The sequence below is a fragment of the Malaya genurostris genome, chromosome 1 (assembly GCF_030247185.1).
Source record: "Malaya genurostris strain Urasoe2022 chromosome 1, Malgen_1.1, whole genome shotgun sequence".
Lineage (NCBI taxonomy): Eukaryota > Metazoa > Arthropoda > Insecta > Diptera > Culicidae > Malaya > Malaya genurostris.
The window spans coordinates 159750067-159772067 of record NC_080570.1 but is presented as its reverse complement, the minus strand read 5'-3'; the positions used below and the strand labels follow the sequence as shown (position 1 = coordinate 159772067).

Sequence of the window (22001 nt, the reverse complement as noted above, 5' to 3'; positions counted from 1 at the left end):
TCAGAACCTCAACAACTTAATCAGTAAAATACGAAACATTGTTTTTCTTTCCTGTTTTAAATTTCCCCCCGCAAACAAATGGAACTCGGCCCCAGAACACATTCGCCGTCATAAAGTTCTACGCTCGTTAACCGTTGTTTTCAATTGGATTAAGCTCTCGTTTGCCAACTGCGTCGCGTTCTCCCCGGTGGTTGGTCCGTGTTGGTCGAACAAAAAAGTGTACATCTATATATATATATATATTCAGGACAACAACAGTAACCAACGAGAAAAGCTGACGACACCAGCAGAGCTGGCCGAGTCCTGGCCCGAGATGGTGATGAGATCTGCATACGATTACCATGGTAATGTCTGGGAATTTTTTCCCACCACTCTCTCTCTCTCTCTCTCCCGGATTTCATCCGGAAGCCGGCTGACTTTCAGCCCTCGGCAGTCGGTTCTCCGACAGTAAAGAACGGAAGAAAGTCAAACAATTCCAACGAATGTCTTTCTCTCTGGGATTCGTGTTTGTTGCTGTGTGTTGTGTTGAGTTACTACAAACGGAACGATCCAACAATCCCTTAATTGGGTCCTTAGCAGCTCGAATATTCACTTCCAACGCCTGATTCCATTGACAATGCCCAATCACAAAGTTTTAGCCCAACATTTCTCAAAGCCTCCCTTGATTGCTTTAGTGTTTCGCTTACGTCACCCCTTTTTCCCTAACTATAACGACTAACCGAAAACTTTTTCCACCCCCCACAGATAACCTCAAGTCGGACCAAACCCAATCGTATCAGTATCAGTACATCAACAATAACAACAACAGCAGCAGTAACAACAACAACAACCATCTGATCGGGGGAATCAAAACCAACGTTCCGCCGGATCTGGCTCCGGGAGGGAATTTTTCCGGTCTTGTCAATGGCTCTGGGGACGGCGGCAGTGGTGCCAATGATGACTGTCATCCGACCAGCAGTAACAATGGCGGCGGCGGCATCGGAATAGGCCAACACGATCGGAACAAGTTTTGCGGCAGCTTACCGAATCACCTGGACGCGGATGATGCCTGCGAGGCTGTCTTCAAACAGAACGGTAGGTGTTTCGTCAAATAGCGGGTAGCCAATTAGTGGTTGATCTCTCGACGGTTGAGCGAAAGCCCAAAAATTTGCACTTTCTTTTGGGCCGCCGCTGGCAAACAACTTCGTTTTGTGGCAGCACCGGAACATTCCGTGCCTCGAATAGCAAAACCCTTCGGTCGGTTGGGGAAGGGAAAACAACATCCCACGTGGAATGATAACCCATCAGCTGGCAGCAAACAATGCGACCGTGAATTCAATTCTCCGAAAACGAGCGCATCAGGGCGGAACACCGGCGGAGTAAGACCAGGACAAGAGAAAATATTTACTTTTCGGTTCGGTTCGGAGCCAGAAGATTTTTCCCCGCGATATTTTTTTCCCAGTTTACACGCTTTACACGTGACTTTCAAACCACCAGCTCCGGTAGCTGTAGGTGAAAACTTTCAGATGGCAATCACGAATTCAAAAAAGAATTTCGCATGGCCTGCTTGATAACATCCAAGCCGACCGGAAAAAAAACAAGACTGAATTGTGTTAGGTTGCGCGTAGTGTGTAAAAATACCTTCAGCACGGCTTCAAACGAAGTTCCGCACGTCCACCGGTTTTGTTGAAACGGGATTGCAGCGGACTGAAAGAAAAAAAAAACAAAAAAAAAACGGATGACTATCCCGACGGGTAAGGTATAATTGGGCACGGGTGGTTTGGATCTGAATTCCAGGAAGATGTTGAACGAAAAAAAAAACATACGCCCTTTTAGAGGATTTATTTTGGAGAATCTCTCCACGCCGGTCCCGGGTTGAATGAGAAAACCACATCCGGGGCTAACTGCAGTCCGCTTTTCGGTCACGGCCCGGAGGATCAAGAAGTCTAGCACGAAAGAAGATTATTCGAAAAAGACTGGCACATAAATGGTTCCGCTCCGAAACAGACAGGGAAGAAGTAATCCCATCCGCTCTTCAGATGAGAATCTAAGCAATATCTGAACAATGGATTTGAAATTTGAAGTTTTGACTTTGCTGTGTAAGATTACAAATCTACACAAGAGATAAAAAAAAATCAAAAATAAATAATTAAGATTTTTTTTAATCCGAAATTAGAACTGAAAAAAATGTGATATGTAAAAGCAAAAATTTAAAATAAGTTCGAATGCAATAATAATAAGAAAACGTATGAACAAGAAAGTAGAAAGCCCATAGTAGAAGTACAAAGTTGAAAACAGATAATAGAAAGTGGAAAGAAGTACGTAGAAAAGTTTTTAAATCCAATAATCATAGTTCAGAACTAAAAAGAAAAGAAAAAATGGGGGAACTGAGACGCGAAAATCGAAATCCGAGATCTTTAAGCGAAAATCTTAAGAAAGAAAAAATCAGAGATCAATATTCAGAACAAATAGGCTCAAGTGACATAAAACAATGAAGAAGAAAGTAAAAACGCAAGAAAGAACATCGGAAAACCGAAATCTGTAATCGAAAATCAGAAATCGGATATCTGAATTTCGACAGAGTAAAGCAGAAATACGAAAGCAAAGAAAATAAAGTCGGAAGCTGATAACAAAAAAACGAAATTTAAGACAGAAAGCAAAAAGCTTAGAAGACGAAATTTAAGACAGAAAGCAAAGCTAACCGCAAAACGTAAAAAGGCGAACAACAAAAAGCAATTGATATAAAAAAGACAGAAAGTGGAAATAAGAATGCAGAAAGATGATATCAGGACATTAGAAATCAGAAATAAAAAGTCAGAACAGCTTCCGTAAAAAAACTAGAAGCTGGAGGCAGAATGCAATAAGCAGAATAAAAAAAAATCAGAAATCAGCAATTGAAAATCAGAATCTAAATGTGAAAAGGCAAGAGAAACAGAGAAACCAGAAAAATGACGGCAAAATGCCGAACACAGCAAGTAACACACAACATTAAAGCAACAGAAGACACAGAACAGAAAGCGGAGATCAGAAAGCAGAAATAAGACAGTGAAGAATAGGAAAACAAAGAGAATCAGAAGTTATTAGAAACCAAAGAGAACCAAAGCAGAAAGCAAAAATCACAGAAAAAAAAACAGCAAACAAAACCCGACTGTGATTTAAAAATTCAGTATTTAAAAATCTGAAAGCCTAAAATCAGTCCTTAAAAGTAGAAATAAAAAGCAGATATCAGAAGACAGAAATCAGTAGGTAGAAAAACGACAGAAAACGGAAACCAGAACGCAAATTAGAGGGCAATCGAAAAGCCTAAAGAAGAAGGAGAAGGTGGAACTCCGATGGCAGAAAGCAATAAGAAAATAAAAAACGCAGAACGTAGAACTCAAAACTGTGAAGATAGGAATTTGCAATCGGAAGGCAGAAAAATAAATCGGGAAGTTAAAAGTGGGAACTAGAAAGCTTTCATATTTCACATTTTCAGCTAAGATTTTGGATTTTATAAAAATTAATGTTTTGATTTTTTATTGTTTGTTTCTGTGTTATGAATTATTATTGATTCAAGATTCAAGACACTTTCTGCTTCAGTTTTCTGCTCCTTTCTCTCTACTTTGGATTTTTTTGGTTTATTATATCTACTTTATACTTTCTTCTTTTTAAATTCAGCTTTTTACTCTCTACTTTCTTGTTTATATTTTCTAATTTATTTTTACTACTCTCTATTGTCTATGTTCAACTTATTGCTTTTTACTTTTCGTCCTCTTCTTTCCATTTTCTGTTTTACACTTGCACTTTCCATTTCCTAAGTTCAACCTTCTATTTTCTGCTTTCTACTTTTTGATTTCTTATTTCCACTTTCTCCTTTGCACTTCCTACTTTTCACTTTCTACTTTTCATTTTTTACTTACCTCGTTCCACTTTCTACTATCTGCTTTCAACTTTTCACTTCTTCTATCAGCTCTCTACTACATACTGTCTAGATTGTAAATTTTAGTTTATACTATCTATATTCCACTTTTCACCTTCTGCTCTTTACTTTACTTTTATTACTGTCAGCATCCTCTTGTTATATTGCTATTGCATCATAATGCTTTCTACTTTCTTATTTGTTCTTACTACTTGCAACTTATCGCTTCATTATTTTCACTTTCTTTTTTTCTGTTTAAATCTTTCTTTTCCCATTTCATATTTTTCACTTTTCTACATTACACTTTTTACTTATGAATTAATGCTTTCTAGTTTCTACTGTCTTCTTTCTACTTTCCGCTTCCTATTACCAACTGTCTACTATCTGCTTTTCACTTTCCTCTTCCTGCTTTACACTTTTTACTTTCCACATTCCATTTTATACTCTCCGCTTACTTCTTTCTACTTTCCACTTAACTTCTTTCCAAGTTATACTTTTCACTGTCTTTTTTTTTATTTATATTTTCCTCTTTCCGCTTCCTACTTTTCACTTTTTACTTTTCATTTTTTACTTTCTATCTATTACTTACTTCTTTCCACTTTCTACTATCTGCCGTCAACTTTTCACTTTCTTCTACCGGTTTTCTACTTTCCACTATCTACTTTCGTGTTCTACCTTCTTCCTTTTTACCTTGGTTTCTCTGCTCTTTACTTCATTCTTTAACTGCGTCCTATATTATTTTTGCTATGTTTTGCTTTCTGCTATCATTTTTATACATTTTAATTTTTTCTTTTTCTGCTCAACTACTTTGCTTGCTATTTTCAACTTTCTATTTTTTACTTTCTGCGTCCTATTTCCTTCTTGCAATGGTATATATTCTTCTTGCTACTTTTTACTTTCTGCTATCAGCTTTATCCATTTATCTTTCTATTTTTTTTAAATTTCTTCTTTCTCTGTTAAACTGTATTGCTTTCTACTTTCCATTTTTTTATGTTTCATTTTTACTTTCTGCGTCCTGTTTTCTTCTTGCAATTTTTTACATTATTCGATCTGTTTTTAATGTTATCTATCAAGTTTATGCATTTTTTATTTAGCAGTTTCTTTGATCTTTTTTGTACTTTCTTCCTTGTACGTTCAACTTTTTACCTTCTGTTTTCTTCCTACTACTTTCTACTGTCTACTTCTAACTTTTTTAACTTTCACTTTCCACATTCTACTTTTCACTTTACTGTCCGCGTCTTCTTGTTATTTTTTTACTTTCCGCTTCTTAATTCCATTTTTCTAGCAAATTTTTATTTTACACGTTCTACTATCTTCCTTCTACTTTCTACTGTCTTCTTTCTACTTTCCGCTTTTTACTTCCCACTTTCCACTATTTACTATCTGGTTTTTACTTTTAACTTTTCTTTTACTACTTTTTAATTTCAACTTCCTATTTTCAGCTTTTTAGTTTATATATTTAAGTTTATACTATTCATATGTCACTTTTCACCTTCTGCGCTCTGCTATTGACTTTATCTGCCTTTACTGTGCGCGTCTTTTTGCTAGTTCTAACGTTTTGTTAGCTATATTTTGCTTTCTGATAGCATTTTTATACTTGCATCATAATACGTTCTATTTTCTTATTTGTTCTTCAACATTTTTCCCTCTACTTTCCACTTCTTTCTATTTTCTACTTTCTTCACCTACTTTCCATTTTCTGCTTTAAATTTGATACTTTCTGCGTTTTTCAATTCCACTTTCTACTTTCTATTGTCTTCTTTCTACTTTTCTTTTCCTACTTCCAACTTTCTACTATCTGTCTTATTCCTACTTTCCATTTTCTACTTTCCTCTTCCTACTTCCAACTTTCTACTATCTGTTTTCTATTTTCCACTCTCTACTATCTGCTTTCTACATTTTACTTTTCACTTACTACTTTTCTATTTACGCTTTCTATTTTCTAATGTCCGCTTACTTCGTTTTGTTTTCCACTTAGCTACTTTTTCCTTTCTTCTATCTTCTATCTACTGTCTTCAATCTACTTTTCACTTTCTACTTCTCTTTTACTTCTTCTCACTTTCAAACTTTCTGTTGTCGTCTTTCTACTGACCATTTTTTCCGTTTTCTACTTCCCACTTTTTAGTTTATACTATTTACATGTCACTTCTCATCTTCTGTTTTTTACTTTTTATTGCTATCGCTATTTTTATTTTTATTTTACTTTCTTATACCATCTTTATTCTTTCATAAGTACACTTTCTATTTCCCAATTTGTTCTACTTTCCATTTTTCCCCTTTCTTTGCTATCGTTTTTTCTACTTGCCACATTCTACTATTTGCTTTCCACTTTCTACTCTCCACTCACTACTTATATTTTTCCATATTCTACTATCCAATTACTTCTTTCTACTTTCCACTTACCTACTTCTCACTTTCTACTATCTACTTCGTATTGTCTACTGTCTTGTTTCTAATTTTTCATTTTCTATTTACCGTTTTTTACTTCTTACTTTCTGATTTTTATTTCCTTTTTTATTCTACTTTTATTTTCCACTTTCCACTTCCTGCGTTGCACTTTTTACTTTCTTCTTACTATTTTTCTTCTTACACTTTCCATTTTTTACTCTACGCTTACGTCTTTCTACTTTCCACTTACCGATTTTCCACTTTCTACTATATTTTTTCTACTTTCCGTTTCCGACTTCCCACTTTTTACTTTCCGTTTTCTACAATCTATCTTCTATTATATACTCCCTAATTTATTTATTTTTCCTTATACTATTAACGTTCTACTTTGATCCTCTCGTTGCCTGTTCTCTACCTCGGTTTTCTGTTTTTTGTTGTCTGTTCATTATTTTCTATTTTTAGGTATTGATTTTTGAGTCTCGGATTTTTTACATACACTTTCGGAATCTCTATTCGTCTATTTCTCATATATTAATTTGATGGCTAAATGAAGTTAAAAATAGAATTAAAAAATTTCCCACAACATTTCTGTGGCGTATCGAACAAACTGTCAGAGCTACTCAACTCTACAGTCACCGTCCGTACGTCCGTAGCTGCAAAATTCAATAACTAATTAGTCCCCATCTCCCAACCCAATCGAATACCGGGACTAATTTTGCAACCATCGGACCAGTCGGCTTGGAAAAAGGAAGAAGGAGGGTTGGGTTGGAGAATCGGATGTTTTACAATAGCCATCCAGGAAAATTCACCGGGGGAAATGTTGATAACCATTCCCATAAAAGCTTGTTCTCGTCACGCTTGAAGTACATTGTTTGGGTCATAATTAATGGCTATCGATTGTTGTTTCTGTCGGGTACTGATCATTGTTATCATCTTCATATGGTGCATTCAGGGCGGAAATCTCTGGGCTGTTGGGTCAGTCTCGTTGTGTGCTGCAAATTTGTATTGACAAAAAAAAACAGTGTCGAACTTAAATTGAATTTGTTTGAAGAAACTTTTGAATCGCGTTAAAATGATGTAGTTTAAATTGTTCTCCGTTTCAGCAGAGTTTCTCCAAACGCACCTAAAGAATGTCCTGGCATCCCATCAGCAACAGCAACCGGAATATGTGACCATGTCCAGTTTGGCCGACCCGGACTGTTTGAGTGTAGATGGATCTTTTGTAAGCCGACAACAGCAGCAGCAACAACAACAACAACAACCACCACCACCAACATATCAGCAAAGTTCACCATTTTGCTCCAGTTCCAGTGGGAAAGGTTCAACCATTTCGTCTACCGCACTCGGAAGCAGAACTTTTCGCTGCCCAGGAGGTGAGTTTAGAATTTTTGTTTTTTTTATTTTTGTCAAAATGTTTTCTGGTAATAGTAGGTCACCAATGTTTTCCGTCTCTTCTTGCACTTTTTCAAACGGTAATGAATCACGGGGCGGAAGCTATTCAGTTTTAATCAACTGACTTACTTAATAACTTATTACGAACAAAGTTGGAGATTGCTATATTCTGATCCACGCTCTACTAGATGTGATGAGATTGAATCTCATCAGGCATCGTCTGCTCTGCATCTGCTGCTGCTGCTGCACCAATAATCATTTCATGAATAACTAAACAACGGAATATGTGCAAAATCATTGCCGATGTGGGTGATGGTGGAGCGGGTTTGAAGTCAAAGCGCTCATTTTGCTCATGCATACCCAGCTGATGCGGGATGCGCTTCTATTTGAACCTCACCCATCACCATCACCACAGACAAGCGGACCTCAGAAAATAAAATCGATTTTTTATGGAGTGCAACGCAAATTCCACACAATTTGCGCTTATTGCCTTCTGAGTTTAGATCAGTTGGAAGGTTTGGTTAACCGGCACCCAGAGCTGAGCGGGAATTTATTATCTTCCCCCTCAATCCGTCAACCGTCGTCGTCTTCGTTGTCGTCGTGAATGGGGTGGCGAACTGTTCCTCGGAGCTACTATTTGCACAGCGCACATGAACTCGATACGCGGGAGCGTTTGTTGGTTCGCGGTGAGCTACACTATGATCGGTGTCTGAGGAAAAATGATTAAATTTATATGTGATGACAGCAAAGCTACTTGCTGTTTCTACGGTAGCGTTTTTTTAAGACCAAAGAAAGAAGCTTAGGAATAAGTTTGTTTGCTTGCAGCTTTCAGCAGTTCTCTGTCGTCTGGTAGTGATCAATTTTCTAGCTGACACCAATCAGTCGAGTCCCCAATGGCAATTTTGGTGGAGGATTCTTGGAACTGACGAGAGGTTGATAGAAAGTTAGTTTACATTTGAAACTACTCGGTGAGCAATGGCTCAGAGAAGCTCGAATGAAACATCTCAACAGACATCGCCAAGTTCTGGTTAAAATTTTGAATGTCAAAAAAGATGGGTGCGCAATGGCATGCTTTCTGCAAAAATTCACGGTTCAAGTCGAACGGCCCACAACGCAAATAGACAAATAGATTGTTTTTGACGTAAGACTACGTCTTTCTTTTCTATACTCACCTGGGTGCATTTTCAAAATTCACAATTTAAAAAATTGAAATGCTTAAGATTCAGTAAAAACACTACTCGAAAAACTGTTAAAAGATTTTTTGGACAGTTCCCTAAGAACGGTTAACAAACTTTTCGAAAAATGCTTAAAAAGTCTGCTGGAAAAACTGTTAATTGGAAAATATTCTAAAAACTGCTCGAAACGGTATAAAAACTACTCGGAAAACTTCACAGAAGACCTTCAAAAACTGTTGAAAAACTATTCGAGAAATGCTCAGAAACTGCTTCAAAAACTTTAGAAGGAAAAAACACTGGAAAAAACGGCTTGATAAGCTGTTATAAAAACACTTATACTACTCGAAATAACTAGTTCAAAACTTCTTGAACAAGCGCTTTAAGACATCCCAAAAAACTGTTATCAAACTACTCGAAGATAGTTTCTGAAGTCTGTTAATTGGAAAAGAATTAAAAACTGCTCGAAACGGCCTAAACACTACTCGAAAAAATGCTCAAAAATTGCAAATAAAACTGTTTGTAGAAGAACCTAAAAATAGCTATACGAGAAATACTGAAAACTGCTCGACAAACTTATTAAATGCATAAAAATTAATAACTAAAACTACTCCAAATAAACTGTTGACAAAGCTGTTATAAAACTACGCAAAAAATACAAAAAAAATTAAAATGCTCATAAACAGATTAAAATACTACTCGAAATAACTGCTCGAAAAACTGTCGCAACTACTCGAAGAATGCTCAAATGTCTGCTGGAAAAGCTGTAAATTGGAAAAAAATTCTGGAAAATGCTCGAAAACGGTTTAAAAAGTGCTCAGAAAAGAGCGAGAAAACAACTGTTTCTAGAAGATCTTCAAAAACTATAGAAAAACTATTCCAGTAATGCTCTAAAACTGCTTTACAAACTTTAGAAATGCGTGAAATCTTAAAAAAAACTGCTTGATAAGCTGTTAGAAAAACCTCCTACTACTCGAAATAACTGCTCGAAAAACTGGTTCAAGACTTCTCGAAAAACTGTTAACAAACTACTCGGAAGAATGCTCAAAAAGTTTGCTGGAAAAACTGTTAATTGGAAAAAAAATTCTAAAATCTGTCCGAAACGGTTTAAAAACTACTTGAAAAATGCTTAAAAGCTGCAAATAAAACTGTTTGTAAAAGAACTCAAAAAAAAACTACACGAGGAATGCTCAAAACTGCTCGACAAACTCATTAAATGCTTAAAATTTGATGAACAAAACTACTTCAAATAAACTGTTTATGAAGTTGTTATAAAACTTCTCGAAAAAATACTTCAAAATTTTAATATGCTCATAAACTTATGAAAATACTACTCGAAACAACTGCTCGAAAAACTTTTAACAAACTACTTGGAAGAATGCTCAAAAAGTCTGGTGGAAAAACTGTAAATGCGAAAAAAATCTGGAAACTGCCCGAAAACGGCCTAAAAACTACCCGGGAAACTGCACAGAAAACTGCGAGAAAAACTGTTTCTAGAAGATCTTCAAAAACTGTTGAAAAACTATTTTAGAATGCCCAAAAACCTGTATCACAAACTTTAGAAATGCGTGAAATCTTAAAAAAACACTCGAAAAAATGACTTTACAACTTGTTAAAAAATATTCCTACTACTCTAAATAACTGCTCGAAAAACTGTTAACAAACTATTCGAAGAAGGCTCAAAAAGTCTGCTGGAAAAACTGTTAATTTGAAGAAAACTCTAGAAACTGCTTGAAACGATTTAAAAAATACTCGGAAAAATGCTCAAAAAGCTGCAAATAAAACTGTTTGTAGAAGAAAACTTCTCGACAAACTTATTAAATGCATAAAAATTGATGAACAAAACTAATTCAAATAAACTGTTTACGAAGTTGTTATAAAACTACTCGGAAAAACAATTAAAAAAATTTAAAATGCTCATGAACGCATGAAAATACTACTCGAAATAACTGCTCGAAAAACTGTTAACAAACTTTTCGAAGAATACTAAAAAAAGTCTGCTGGAAAAACGGTTAATTGGAAAAAAAACTCTAGAAACTACTCGAAAATGGTTTAAAAAATACTCGGAAAAATGCTCAAAAAGCTGCAAATAAAACTGTTTGTAGAAGAAAACTTCTCGACAAACTTATTAAATGCATAAAAATTGATGAACAAAACTAATTCAAATAAACTGTTTACGAAGTTGTTATAAAACTACTCGGAAAAACAATTAAAAAAATTTAAAATGCTCATGAACGCATGAAAATACTACTCGAAATAACTGCTCGAAAAACTGTTAACAAACTTTTCGAAGAATACTAAAAAAAGTCTGCTGGAAAAACGGTTAATTGGAAAAAAAACTCTAGAAACTACTCGAAAATGGTTTAAAAAATACTCGGAAAATGGCATAGAAGATTGCGAGAAAAAACTGTATCTAGATCTGTTGAAAAACTATTCGGAAACTATGCTTCACAAACTTTGCAAATGCGTGAAATCTTAAAAAACCACTCAAAAAATACGACTTGATAAGCTGTTATGAAAAAACTTATACTACTCGAAATAAAAACTCGAAGAAGTGTTCGAAGACATCTCGAAAAACTGTTAACAAACTACTCGAAGAAGGCTCAGAAAATCTGCTGGAAAAACTGTTAATTGGAAGAAAACTCTAGAAACTACTTGAAACGATTTTAAAACTACTTGGAAAAATGCTCAAAAACTGCAAATAAAACTGTTTGTAGAAGAACTTTGAAAAAATTACACGAGAAATGCCCAAAACTGCTCGTCAAACTTATTAAACGCTTAAAATTTGATGAACAAAACTACTCCAAATAAACCGTTTATAACGTTGCTATAAAACTACTCGAAAAAATACTTAAACATTTTAATATGCTCATAAACACATGAAAATACTACTCGAAATAACTGCTCGAAAAACTGTTAACAAACTACTTGGAAGAATGCTCAAAAAGTCTGGTGGAAAAACTGTTAACTCGAAAAAAAATTCTGGAAACTACCCGAAAACGGTCTAAAAATTACTGGGTAAACTGCGAGAAAAAACTATTTTTAGGAGATCTCCAAAAAGTGCTGAAAACACTCGAAAAACGGCTTTACAAATTGTTAAAAAATACTCCTACTACTCGAAATAACTGCTCGAAAAACTGGTTCAAGACTTCTCGTAAAACTGTTAACAAACTACTCGAAGAATGCTTAAAAAAGGCTGCTGGAAAAACTGGTAATTGGAAAAAATTCTAAAAACTGCCCGAAACGGCTTAAAAACTACTCGAAAACTGCTTGAAAGCTACATATATAACTATTTGTAGAAGAACATAAAAAAATTACACGAGGAATACTCAAAACTGCTCGAAAAACTTATTAAACCCTTAAAATTTGATGAACAAAACTACTCCAAATAAACTGTTTATAAGGTTGTTATAAAACTACTCGAAAAAATACTTAAATTTTTCAATATGCTCAAAAAAGGATGAAAATACTACTCGAAATAACTCCTCTAAAAACTGTTAACAAACTACTCGAAGAATGCCCAAAAAGTCTGTTAATTGAAAAAAAAACTGTTGATTGAAAAAAAAATCTAGAAACTGCTCGAAAACGGTTTGAAAACTACTCGGAAAACTGCACAAAAAACTGTGAGAAAAAAGAATGGTTCTTAGAAAAGTCTTTAAAAAACTACTGAAAAACTATTCGAGAAATGCTCAAAAATTGCTTCACAAACTTTAGAAATGCGTGAAATCCTAAAAAACCACTTGAAAAAATCGGTATGATGAGATGTTGTAAAAATACTTCTACTACTCAAAATAACTGCTCGAAAAACTGTTAGCAAACTACTCGAAGAATGCTCAAAAAGTCTGTTAATTGGGAAAAAACTGTTAATTGGAAAAAAATCTAGAAACTGCTCGAAAACGGTTCGAAAACTATTCGGAAAGCTGCACAGAAAACTGTGAGAAAAAAAAGAATGGTTCTAGAAGATCTTTAAAAACTGCTGAAAAACTATTTGAGAAATGCTCAAAAACAGCTTCACAAACTTTAGAAATGCATGAAACCTTCAGAAAACCACTCGAAAAAACGGTTTGATAAGATGTTGTAAAAATACTTCTACTACTCGAAATAACTGCTCGAAAAATGGTAAACAAACTACTCGAAAGAATGCTCAAAAAGTCTGCTGGAAAAACTGTTAGTTGAAAAAAAATCTTGAAACTGCTCGAAAACTGTTAAAAACTACTCGAAAAGCTGCCAAAAAAAACGGTTTCTAGAAGATCTTCAAAAACTGTTGGAAAACTATTCGAGAAATGCTCAAAAACTGCTTCACAAACTTTAGAAATGCGTGAATATATAAATCTACTTTAGGACTACAAGTCCCTGGTTTCCGCTTCCGAAAGCACCGGTAATAGTGAAGAAAAGCTCCAAAAACGGAACTCACTTCGATTTCTCAGCAACGGTTAAACCGATTTTCACAAATCATGATTCAAATTGAAGCTCGCAGTGTCTTAAAAGATACAGTGCAATTTCATTCAGATCCGACTTCCGGTTCCGAAACCGTAGGGCGATGAGTGTCAAAACTTTCAAACCGTCATACAAAATGACCATGCAAAACCGGTACCCATCGGTACGGGCAAATACGGAAAAAGAAAACACTACCGCCTTTGCGAACAAAGCACATAACGTGCTTTGTTTAAATTTTGTATTGCGTACCACATAAAAAACTATCACCCTTATTCTGAATAACGACGTATTGATTTTTCGATCGAATGTGTTTCGATCGAATCCTAGCTACCTTCGATTTTGCTAGCGTTATTAGGAATTCAAATGAAATACGATCGTAAAATCGATGCGATGTTATTCATAATAAGGGCGTATATTAACTTGACATAACTGTTTACAAATTGAAAAAGTGATAGTAGTTTATACTCAAAGAAAGTTTTTTATTTTATTCAAGTTTAAAGAAAATTCCTGGCAGAATCTTTTAGTGATGTTTTTGGAAATATAAGTAATATGAGGAAGACATCATTACGCCACTAGGTGAATTTAAACAAGTTTTTTGGTTTGACTTGGTCTCTTGCCACTATGCGAGTTATTTGTAATTTTTATTTTACTTTGATTATTCTAGTGCCTGAAATTCAACGTGGACAGGGTATCGTAAGCCTATTTTTCAATCTGTTTTCCGTGTTAGATACTGATCAAATTATTTTATTTTGTTTCACATTTCGTCGTCGACTCATCAGTGCATAAGCACTTTATGTTGAACTGCTAAAGCAACTTCGCGGTTCAACATAAATTGTTAAGCAGACGTAAAATTAATTACCAAACTCAAGTAGGCTGCGTGTGAAAGACAATCGTTTTATCCAACAATCCAAAGCCTACTTGTAAAACTCGTAAACTATGCATTCTATTCCGAGATTTCAACTTGATCCATATATGACCCAGTTTCAAAGTGGATTGCAAAGAAAATCCTGAACCGAGGCTGAATAATGAACCTTCTGTTTACTGTTCGTCTGTGTGGTGGTTCGGGACACACTGTTGGGTATGCCAAATCCACTGCACCGATTTTAACACAAAACTGCAGCTAACAGAAACACATAGAAATAAAACAGGTGCTCATCCCTGGCCCAGATGCCGCCAGGTACAGCCCACCACCACAGAGGTGCCGGAAGAACTGAAGCCAAATATGGAAAACTTTCCTTCCTTCGGGTTAGTTGAATTTATTAGACAAAACATTAGCCGTGTCGTTGCGAGACGACTAAGTTAGTCGTCCACCAAGTGGCGCAAAAAGTGGAATGAAAGCAACTTCAAAGCTCGTAAGTTTTGTGCTAAAGCTGCCTTATCCGACGGATAACTGTCAGTACACCGGTCGTAAATCGCCTCTGGGAAAGTTACCGGGAAGTCAGATGGGATGGTTTAAGGCGAGATGCATTGTTTTTCTTTCGAGTTAGTAGTTCCTGGTCGACCACAACAACGTTGTGAAAGAACGGTAGAGAAACCGATCTCTTCTCCGCACCGTTTGAATATTAAAACATGCTCTTTAATAATGCTCTAGTTCTGCTAGCCATCATGATCTCGTATGGAAACCACAGATGCATGAATAAGTCTTCACATTGGTCCTAATGAAATTCTGTGCTCGAACGAACCAAAAACCCGAACAGCAAAAATCGTAAGGATTTCCTGTGAATGCGGTCATTTTGCTTTCCCACTTGGGGCTCCGAAATGGGTAATCTTACGAGGAAGCCTTCGAATTTTCGGTTTACATGCTCGAACGAATCCATTAAAATTTCAAACCCGATCTATCTTTTTCTTTCACCAGACCGGAACTCGGAGGAACTGGCCCTCGGTAATGGAACCCCCCATCAGCTGATGTTGCCCCTTCTGCGAACGTCTACCGGCCAGAACATCCATGGCAACAACAACACCAGCAGCAGTAGCAGCAGCACAACGACGACGACGGCAACGACGGCCGATGCCGGCTGTGATCAGGGTTACGGAAGCGAACGCTCCCCGGAGGACGAACTGCCGCCGCCACTGCTTCTGATGCACGAAGCCCAGTACAACGAGATTCTGGCATCATCCCAGCAGCTTCCGGTCAGTGCAATCGAGCCGAACGATTTGCAGCGCTACTGGAACTACGAGAAGGCGGCCACGAGTCTGATTGCCAGTGCCGAATACAGCTTCATCACCAAAGGTAACTTCAATTGACGGAACAGAATTTAATCCCACACAATGTTATTTTTAATCAAATGTCAAATGTTACTCTGTTGCCTGGGAAACCCGGAAAACTGTCATCCCACATCGTTGGGGTCTCTTAGGCTACTGCGATTTGTTATTTGAAATCAAATTTATGCATAAAACTTTCAGTAGCACATCCTTCGTCGGGCGGACGTTCGTTCCGTTCTGTTCGTTCTCAAATCTCGGGAGACTCGGACAGACAACTTTCCGACATCCGACACGCCGTACAATGAAATCCAAACAATTACACCTGAACTGAATTGCTTGGAACGTTCCAACCCCCGGGCGCCCTTTTGACCACGTGTCGTGAGGCAAATGTTTGTCATCTTGTGGACATTCCGTTGCTGCTCGTTCATCACTCCTCGTCCTCGTCCGGGGATGCTGCTATTCCTCCGGGGAGGGGGTCGGGAGTGATTGTAACAACATAATGGAACCAATTCAGCATCCCTCCGACGGACGACACAATATTTGACAAGGATGTCTGCCACCCTGTCTTTGGCTTTCACTCCCCGTTCGTTCGTTCGTTCGTTCACTTTCAATTGCTTTTCTCGTTCCGACCGAGGGATCGTCCAACCGGCTGACAGGTAACTGATGATAATTTAAATCGAACCAACTTTGGATCCTTCACCACTCTCCCGAAGCATCTTTTCACTGACGTAGCATTCAGGAAGGCTAAGTTCCACAATGAAACGAAAGGTACTAGTCTTTTCTAGTCTTCCGGGGAGCAACAAACCGGAGATTCATTTCACTGCCGCCAACATGGGTCTGGGCAGGATGGGAAAACCCGCACCACTTTACCCGAAGCTCCCGCCGGGAGCCGTTTTTGTTCCGTCCGGTCCCAAACCGGACTCGGGCTGCTCTGCCAGTGTACAACAATAATTGGTCGGTCCTCTTCAGTGGTGGTGATTCAGGAGCGGTCTTCCTGTAACATAATAGTCTCTAGCTTGAGTATTGTGAAGCGGTTACTTGTGAACACTAGACCGAGCTACTAAACTAAAGCAGTTGCAGCTTAAGAGGTTGCAACACCATCGGGAACGTTAGACGGACGTTTTGACCTTGACGGTACGGATGATTGGCTGCTTGAGCGCCACTCCAAAATAGGGAAGGGTTTTTGAAAAGTAGTGCTACTTGTTGTATTTGCATTGGTGGTTCCGTCTGTTTGCGGAAATAATTAGAACTAAACAGGTCGTTAGATGAGTGGAGATTTGGTTTGAAACTCAATAAATTGTAGCAAGAGTTTTGAGATTGAAGCTCTGCTAGCTAGCTTTGAAATCCGATTTTCGATTTAAGATTTTCGAATACGAAGTACCAATTGTAAATAGTTGAGAAAATAAAAATATTTTCTAATTCCTTTGCAAGGATTTCTTAATGCGGCACTGCGCAAAAAAATTTTTTTTTGATGATGGATTATCAACAACATCAGATTGTTATACTTAGGCAAAACGGTCTTCGAAAGTCATAGGAACGAATTATGACTTTCAGACATAAGGATTATAAACGTATTTCACAATTTTGTCTTATGATATAGAGGGGAAATTCTTCATGACTTCTATTCCAGATATCCATAAGCTAGTCTTATGAAATTTACAAAAATGTTTGAATGAATTTCGTTGGTCACGTTTCATGATAATCATTTTATAAGTATCGTAAATTTTGCCATGCAATTTAATTGAAAATATTTTTTTTTATTTATACTTCATGTACCAACTGTTTAAAAAATACATTGAAGATATTTTCATTCTGCAAACTATTCGCAACACATATATTTGTGATTTCGATGACTCGTGTTTCACGTGACTAGGGTATACAAGTTGATCGTTTTGCCTTGATCAAAAGAACATTTATTCCCTTTTCGTTATGATATGGTGCATTGCACTTCTTCGAAATATCCTCTCCAAAGGAAATTTTAACAGTTGGATTCAATGCTGGAATGATGAAATATATGAGAATTATTCTTTTATTATTTCGGACTGTCTTGAAGTAACCGGAGAGCTTGGATCCGAACTTCCTTCCTCGGTCGCATTTTTGTCAATTATGAAATCATAAGTCGAAATTATGACATTTTCACATAAGGGACTATTGATTAAATATATAGAGCGAATAATTATATCATCCGTAGATAAAAAATTGTGAAAATCATAAGACTGTTTATGAAAATCTTCAGCTCCTAATGAAATTGATTTACAGTTAATTCATATGTCATAGTCTTATGAAACTCCTAATTTCTTTTTTCTCAGTGTACCAGAAAACAAAACGTACACGGAAAGACTGAAATCGGCATTTTGGTGAAAAAATAAGTTAGTTATTTTTTAAGACAACTAAAAAAAATCTTACTTTTGCTAATTTAGATTTTTTAATTCTCATTCTCTTAATAATAAAAAAATATTTGTTAAAATGGCTATTTTTTTAGTTGAATTCACCAATTAAACGTGCTGTCATTTCTTAACTAAGGCACACTTTATTTCCATTCAACTAATTTTTTAATTGAATTAGAGAAATAAAACGTTGTTTTCAACCAACATAAATGGTTGAATTGGCTTCTGCAGTTTGCGGCTATATGGCGCAATGTTACCGAAAAAACGTTAACACCGTAATGACTACTAGCCACTAGATGGCACACTACTGCTGAAATGAATTTATGTCGCGGTTGTCTTTTCTATATTGGCAGGTGTAAATACGATGTTGTATTGGAGAAAAAGACATAAACGAGACATAAACTTTTTGAAAATTTTTCTTCTAAATCACTTTTTTCTTTATTCGACTCTTTCACTGAAAACTTTGAGCACTCGGAAAACAAAAACCGAATACAAGTAGTACACCGGATGGCGTAGCCCGGAAGGTTGGAAGAAACAAAATTTCATTTGACATATACAATTAGCATGTAACATTCAAAACTCACTTCAATGTTCCACGTAAAAACATTATTACGCACAATCGCTTCAAATGCGCACAAATTCTGAATCAAAACATTTTCTACTGAAAGTTTACGTAATTTTTACATATCGGTTTAGAAATTTATATATGGATATATCATAACACATGCGAAAAACATCAAAACAATTTGCAAGCAGTTTCAACAAGGCTGTCCTTTTTAGCTTTTTAATCGATTGTTTTGCTTTGACACTTCTCATGAGTTTTTGGCTAACAAACTTGTTAATAAAACCAATTTCATTTTTGTTTTCTTTGTACTGTCCTTCAGTAATGATGGTGATAGATAAATAGAAACATATTTTTATTTATTTTAATAACAAAATTAGTTGCCAATGAGAAGTTCGTGTTGTATTGAAATATTGCTGGTTTGTGTCCAGGATATTCGCCAACTAAACACATTCTCTAAAAATAAAAGCAAAGTAAATTCTCAATTTTAACTAATTTCATAGTTATTAATTTGTTGTTAAAATCAACTAATTCAAAAACAGTAATACGAATTAGGCGCAGAGCTAATTTCGGTCGTCCAGTGTAGGTTGCTATGATCAAACCCGTTTTCTTTGCGCTCGCTGATGTATATGTCAAATCCTTTAAAGATAAACTTCTCTTTAAAGATAAACTCAATATGGAATGGTCTAATGATTTTTCATATACCATTCAAATAAGACCCCATCGATGAACTCGTTTCACCGTTAGTTGCAGTTGCAGTTTGAAACAAAATAACAAGCGTAGAAATCGCTACATGCGTCGTAACTATGACAATGTTTATTTATGTAGAATTAATTTTATGTTTTAATATACAAGAAATCGTGGTATTTTGCTGCATAAAGACTGTCCTAGAAAGTATGGACGCAACCAAAAACCACTGCCATTTCGCAATGGTTCCGAATCTGTCAATTTTAATGGCTGCGTCCTGTTGTTTACACTCTTCTCTAACCACTTGTGCAGTTGTTTATTCGTTTTCATTAGTTTGTTACGAAATGCGTGGACTTTCAGCAGAACAACGTCGAAAAATTGTGTACAAATGGTGCACAGAACGCGGACTGTCACTGAGAAAGATAGCAAAAATGGAAGGAGTAAGTGAAAAAGCCGTGCGAAATGCAATCAGGATAAACCGAAAACGGGACGAAAAAAAGGTCCTGCTAACCCTAAGTTGGATAAACGTGTACTGAAGGCGTTCGAGCAAAAGAAAGAGGTTTCAGTTCGGGATGTGGCCAAAAAAGTGGGCACTTCGATGTCAAATGTTCTTCGTGCCAATGAACGTTTGAATCTTCGAACCTATAAGAAGCAGAAACAACCAAAACGTAGTCCAAAACAAGAAGCATTGATCAAGCCGAGGGTTCGAAAGCTGTACAATACGATTCTTGCTGGAAACTTAAACTGCATAATCATGGACGACAAAACCTACGTGAAACTCGATTACAAATCCTTGCCGGGACCACAATATTATACGGTGCGAGAAGGGCAAGTGTTAAACCAGTCCGAAACATCGATTGAAATCGAAAAATTTGGTAAGAAAGCTATGGTCTGGCAAGCAATTTGAACCTGCGGTAAGATTTCGAAATCCTTCATCACCACTGCTGTAATGAACAGCGAAATATACATCAAGGAATGTTTACAAAAACGACTTCTACCCATTATTCGAAACCACAAGGATCCTGTTGTCTTCTGACCAGATCTTGCTTCTTGCCACTACTCGAAATCAACGGTAGAATGGTATACTACCAAAAATGTCACTTTCGTCCCAAAAGACATGAATCCACCAAATTGCCCACAACTTCGACCAATTGAGGAATTTTGGGCATTCCCCCGGTGAATGACCGATAGGTTAAAACCGGGCTAAAATAAACAACTAACTAACTAATTTTGGGCATTAACGAAGACACATCTTAGGAGGCATGTCTCGGCAGCCGAAACCATTCAACAGTTCGAAAAAGATTGGAAAAAAGTGTCAAAACTTGTCGCCAAGAAGTCTGTACGGAATTTAATGAGGAACGTTCGCAAGAAGGTGCTCCAGCTAGTCTACAATGGCTAAGTAGCAAATGTTGAGAATGATATTCTGTTGTTGTAGTCTAATATTATCAGTATATCGAATAAAATTTGAATATCTAACACTTGTGAATTATTTACAGCGAAATCAAAGTGCGTCCATACTTTCTGGGACAGTATTTAGCAAATAGCAATTTTTTTATAAAGTTCCTTGTTTATAATCTAGGAAATGCGTTTTTTTTTGACAGAGACACCCAAAATAACGTACTTTCCAAACAGTTTTGTGCTCAACTGAACTGCGGCATGATATTTTTTCCAAATCATTGTTTAAAAAATCATCCCATTCAAACCAAAATATCTAAATGAAGTCAGAAAAATGTTCAGAATACTTAGGGCTTTGGATCAGTCTAGCCCGGAATGTTATAACTACGAAATAAATTAAATAAAGTGCGATTAAACAAAACACTTGGGCTAAAAAGTCTCGGGCCTAACAAAGAGAACACGATTTTATGGATCAAAATTGACTTTATTCATCAACGTATCTCCCTCATTCCAGCGCCACTTTTGTAGAACGATTTATCTTTTGCCTCAAAATAGACCTCAGTATCAGCGATAACCTCTTCATTCGTGCGAATTTCTTACTGGGGAAAGGGATGGTCTGCGAACAGTCAGTAGTTGCTAGGAGCCAAATCTGGCGAATACGGTGGATGTGGGAGCAATTCGAAGTTCAGTTCATGTAGTTTTGCCATTGTTTTGATTGACTTGTGACACGGAGCGTTGTCTTGATGAATCAAGATTTTTTTTTGTCATGTCGTTTCTTTGCAAATGTAGCCTTAAAACGCTCCAATAACGCTATACACTGAGGTCTTTTTTATGCGGTCTTTTTTGTGCGGATTTTTTACGCGACTTTTTTTATGCGAATTTTCAGAGTTATGCGGTTTTTTTTACTGCGAAGTTTCAGAGTTATGCGGTTTTTTTTATGCGAATTTTCAGAGTTATGCGTTTTTTTTATGCGAATTTTCAGAGTTATGCGGTTTTTTTATGCGGTACGTAAATTCGCATAAAAAAAGACTTCAGTGTATAATATATTCTCTGCTGGTAGTATTTCCTTTTTCAATGCCACTCAGCATCAATGTTATACATTGATTTAAATTTACAGAGACTTGCAAAATTTTTATCTGTTTTTGTACTGCGAGGCGGAGCTTTCAGACATAAATAAAACCTTAAATATAATGAAGAATTATTCATGTACATGTACATGTAGATATTGCAAGCAAATAAACAATTCATGGTTAAGTGGTGTTATGATTAAATATCCAAGTATTTCAAGAACAACTACTTTTAAAAGAAAGGATATCATGAACAAATTTATTGCCTTTAACCTGTAGAATAAAATTCTACTGTTTAAATGATTATCTTTTAACGAGAACTTGAAATTTTCGAATATATCTGTAAATTGTTTTAGCTGTAACTTCTTCATTTTTCAAAAGGCACGGATGGGATAGCCATCAATCTGTAGGTTTTAATAACAGCTTTAAAATGAA

General features: G+C 36.3%; 1 protein-coding gene across 4 annotated transcripts in view; it reads left to right on the top strand.

Moving 5' to 3' along the window:
* LOC131426486 (uncharacterized) overlaps positions 1-22001 on the top strand; it is a 570323-nt gene that overhangs the window by 529365 nt on the left and 18957 nt on the right. For 3 of the 4 annotated variants that reach the window (XM_058589253.1, XM_058589255.1, XM_058589252.1), the window contains 3 exons: positions 745-1074; positions 7369-7638; positions 15122-15496. In XM_058589253.1, coding sequence (XP_058445236.1) covers positions 745-1074; positions 7369-7638; positions 15122-15496 — 975 coding nt within the window. The remainder of the gene's footprint in view (positions 1-744; positions 1075-7368; positions 7639-15121; positions 15497-22001) is intronic. The other variant, XM_058589256.1, reaches the window with a different exon arrangement.